This window comes from Dendrobates tinctorius, unplaced genomic scaffold, assembly GCF_039654945.1.
Source record: "Dendrobates tinctorius isolate UK_male_01 unplaced genomic scaffold, ASM3965494v1 ptg000084l, whole genome shotgun sequence".
Classification (NCBI taxonomy): Eukaryota; Metazoa; Chordata; class Amphibia; order Anura; family Dendrobatidae; genus Dendrobates; species Dendrobates tinctorius.
This window is the reverse complement of record NW_027361752.1, coordinates 15859376-15863865: the sequence shown is the minus strand read 5'-3', so window position 1 is coordinate 15863865 and position 4490 is coordinate 15859376. Positions and strand designations below refer to the sequence as shown.

Genomic DNA, 4490 nt, shown 5'->3' with positions numbered 1-4490 from the left:
CCATAGGATTGCATTGAAACGCTCATTTTTCGCATGCCCACCATGCATGAAGTGAGCGCTTCATGTGCGGATGATACCCAGGGTCTGGAGGAGAGGAGACTGTCCTCCAGGCCCTGGGTACTATAATTCTATAATTCTGTAAAAAATAGAATAAAAATAAAAAATATTGTCTCACCTTCTGATGGCCACCGGAGTACTTCCTGCTTCTCACCACGCTCCCGACATCTTCCGGTCCCAGTAATGCTTTGCGCGAATGACCGCTGTTGACGTCGTGCTCTTGCGAGCGTGACGTCATTGCAGGTCCTTCGTGCAACGCATTACTGGGACCGGAAGATGCTGGGAGCGCCACAGAGCAGATCGGGGGCCATCGGAAGGTGAGAATAACATTTTTTTTAAATTATTTTTTACATTCTGTCTTTTACTACTGATGCTGCAGAGGCAGCATCAATAGTAAAAAGTTGATCACACTTGTTAAGCACTGTCAATCAGTTTTCCAAGTGATGCTACAGATCGCTTGGAAAACGCTAGCATTCTGCAAGCTAATTACGCTTGCAAAACGCTAGTTTTTCACAGGAATTCCGCATGCAAATTTCCCGCGGCGGGGAGTTGCAAAATTGCCATGGAAATTCTGCACGTGTGCACATAGCCTTATAGGATGGAATGTAGATATCTGGACCAGGTCAGATTCTTTGATGTACTTTCTTTGATATATTCTGAATAAATCAGAGTAGCTTCACACATTTATCAATGTTTAGCACCACTATATTTTTCAGGAAATCTCTATGATTTGTAATGAAATTGACATATATTCCAAAAGAATTATACTGCTCTTTAAAAGAAAAAAAAAGCTAACTGGAGGAAAATATGCACTGCAGCTATATTTTTTAGAATAGTTATTTCCTTTATGAATAATAATTTATAATTACAAATATAGGCATGCCAACAGAGCATTTCAGAAATTACATCCAAGACCTTGATAAATTATATTCATATCTGAATCCTGTTTCCTAAAATTGCTTCATTTTCTTAAGTCACAGGCAATGAACCTCTTTGTTAATACATTTATCTCCATATGGTAGAGGATCGATGTTAGTGCGAACTTAGAAATCAATGATAATCATTCAGCAGGTTATTTAAAATGCATTCCTTTTGTTGTTCCATCGCCCTAACACACTGACAGACATGATGAATAATGCAAGTGTTAAAATGTGATTGTCTGTATTAAAACTTCATACGTATACACACTGAATGGGGCTGACCTTTGCCTCGTCTTCTACATCATAACTTGAGTTAGGGTCCTTTATATGAGACATCTTCATTACGGTATCCCAGGCAATCAGAAAAAATCATTTTCTTCACAATTGTCTCATGCTTCCAAATATAATCCTGAAGATTGCATGTATGAGCCAATGGAAGTAATGTAATTGAAATACGAAGGAATAAGGGAAAAAATGATTTCAATTGTCTTTATGTATTTTGTGCAATATCTTAATAAAATTGCAATGTATGATGTAATCTGAGAGAATCTGAACAAGCTGAATGTACAACCCCAATTGCAAAAAAACGTTAGTACGTTGTGTAAAATGTAATGAACACAAAAAGGCCGACATTTGGAAAGCTCTTAGAGCCATAGTACTTATTTTTGTTCAAAGCAGAATATAGAGCACATGTCAGAAGGTGAACAATAGATATTATTCCATTTCACTTGAAAAAAATAACTTGTTTAGAAATTGATGGCAGCAACACATCTCTAAAACATTGTGGAGGAGCCATGTCTACCATTAGAACCAAAGAAATGAGCAGGAACATAATTTGGTACACGTGCAATGTGTAGGAGCATGTTCCCGCTGGGACGAAACTAAAGAGAAAAACAAAATGAGCATATATTCTCTAGTAAGTAAATAGGAAATGTACGTGTAATAGTGACAAGGTATCCTAACCCTAGTATTTTAGGATATGTGCACACGCTGCAGATTCTGCTGCGGATCCACAGCGGATTTGGCCCGGCGGATCCGCAGCAGTTTCGCAGACATTGTACAGTACCATGTTTGCCAATGGGATTTAAAAGCAGCAGTGCACACGCTGCAGATTTTTCTGTGCGGATTTGCTGCGGTTTTAAATCCGCAGCATGTCAATTCTTTCTGCGGATTCTGCAGTGGTTTGCCACCTGTTCCATTGTCCAAGTGTCGAACCGCAGGGGAAAACCGCTGGCAGATCCGCAGGAAAACCGCAGGTCACTTTACCTGCGGTTTTACTTACAAATCCGTGTGGAAAAAGCTGCAGGTGAATCCGCAGCGTGTGCACTCACCCTAAACCTCATGTTGTGTCAGCCGACCTCAACGCAGACAACACCCAAAAACCCCAAAATGAGCATATACCCTGTAATAAATAAATAAGGAAATAGTAATAGCACATGTAAATAACATAGGGTACATTGTTAACCCTCCGTCAGGCGCAATAGATCTGACAGGCACACAGTAATTAGTTTCACTTCTCTCTCCTTGCCCACTTATCAGAAAAGCCCACCCCTCCTAGTTATCTCCTGACTCTACAGGCTCTGTGAAACCTGATATCACAGTGACTCAGCAGACCTTCTAGTGAGCAGATATCAACACTTTGGCTTCTCAGGCACATTGCGCCTGATTTCAACACAAATTGAAAGGTTAGTATTTTCTTTTTTTATTCATCACGATTGTGTATTTAGCTTGTTTTATGAAGGATTAATGCTAAGTTAGTGTACATAAGTACTGTTTTCTTAGACAAAAGGAGGGTGGCTTCTAAGGCACATTGCGCCCTAACACATACTCTTTCTCTCTTGCTTCAGATTTTCTGCTGCAATGGCCAGAAAACAGTATGATTCATCTAAACCCCTTCATTTAGAAGAAATGAAGATTTTTTTGTTAGAAGATGATGAGGAAGAACCAGCAGTAACTGAGGATTTAGAGGAATCTAGTGACATTTCATCTGAAGATGAGGTAGCAGAATGTAACACTGATTCTGGAACAGAGCAGGATGGTGATGACACGGATACAGAGGAAACAGACACAGATCTAGCTTATTATTTGGGCAAAGATAAAAATACAAAGTGGAACAAAAAGGCACCCAAGAACAAACAGCGCAGAGAATCCCACAATATTATTACACACCTTCCTGGAGTTATTGGAAGTGCTAGAAAAGCTAAAACTGCAGTGGAATGTTGGAGTAATCTAATTACAGATAGCATGTTGGAAACTATTGTTCGGTTCACTAACCAGTATATTGACACAATCAAAGAGCAATTCTCCAGAGAGAGGGACATCACAAACACTGATGTGATTGAACTCAAGGCATTTATTGGCTTGTTATACCTAGCTGGTGCTTTCAGAGCAAATAGGCAAAGTTTGGAGGAGCTGTGGGGGACAGACGGTGATGGCATCGAAAAATTCAGCCTTGTGATGAATCTGAAACGATTCAAAGTCCTGATCCGTTGCCTCCGTTTCGATGATCTTCTGCTGCAATTGAAACCACTGAAGATGAGTAGAAAATAATTAAGTAACATCTAAGTGCAATATCCTTTAAGTTTTTTTCCATAATTTTATATTTAAGCAATAGTTAAGTAAAGATAACTGGAGCCTATTTGGCGGTACTACCGAAAAGTGGTACTTTTAGTTTTAATAAGTTTATGGTTAATAAATGTTTTTTTTTGCATCTGATTTGGTGTAATCTCTTTTAATACATTCCTATGAAGGTCACTGACTACTTCTATAGTCCTGAAATTGAAATATGTAGCTACTATAGGTGGTTTTCTGACCTGTGCTTGTCAGGCACATTGCGCATGAACTGAGGAGAATCTATATTGCGCCTGACGGAGGGTTAATAATATTTTGTTCAAGAAAGCGTAAAAGCCATCCCAACGCGACCAGGTGTACCCAATCGGGACAATCCTATCTTTAGTATTAAAACCTCACATTGTGTCAGCCGACCTCATTATAGATAAGGGCACAGCAGGACCCAGGTCCGACCGTTCAGACACCTGTCCATGGGAAGCTATATAGATGAAATGCGGCTGTGTGCCTATTTCACAGCCAAAACCCAGGAAAACAAAAACCGATGGCTTTTACGCTTTTTGTATCAGAATAGTGTAAACTAAGTACCCTATGTTATTTACATGTACTATTACTATTTACTTAATTTCTTAATACAGGGTATATGCTTATTTTGTTTTTCTTGAGTTCTGCCGTGTCTACCATTGTATCACGTCCCCTCTTTTTACAACAGTCTGCAAATGTTTGAGAAGTGAAGAGACCAATATTTGCAGTTTTGGAAGAGGAACGTAACATTCTAGCTCCACTGTAGCTTTTTCACCAGATTTCTTGTTTCATTATTCAACAAATGATTTCTATTGGTGAAAGGTCTGGACAGCATGTGGCCAGTTCATCACCAGACCTCTTCTTATCTGAAGCCATCTTGTTGTGATGAATGCAGTATGTAATGTAGTTTACCATTGTCTT

At 39.3% G+C, this 4490-nt stretch overlaps 1 protein-coding gene across 1 annotated transcript; it reads left to right on the top strand.

Moving 5' to 3' along the window:
- The first annotated feature begins 2441 nt into the window (after positions 1-2441).
- On the top strand, positions 2442-3854 carry LOC141097513 (uncharacterized). The gene is made up of 2 exons (XM_073584737.1): positions 2442-2662; positions 2825-3854. Exon 2 carries the CDS (start codon positions 2838-2840, stop codon positions 3525-3527), a length of 690 nt encoding a protein of 229 aa, XP_073440838.1. The 5' UTR covers positions 2442-2662; positions 2825-2837; the 3' UTR covers positions 3528-3854.
- Positions 3855-4490: the final 636 nt, after the last annotated feature.

Bases quoted from the DNA above. Each gene is read 5' to 3' on its own strand.
- LOC141097513 (XM_073584737.1), top strand. From the start codon at position 2,838: ATGGCCAGAAAACAGTATGATTCATCTAAACCCCTTCATTTAGAAGAA.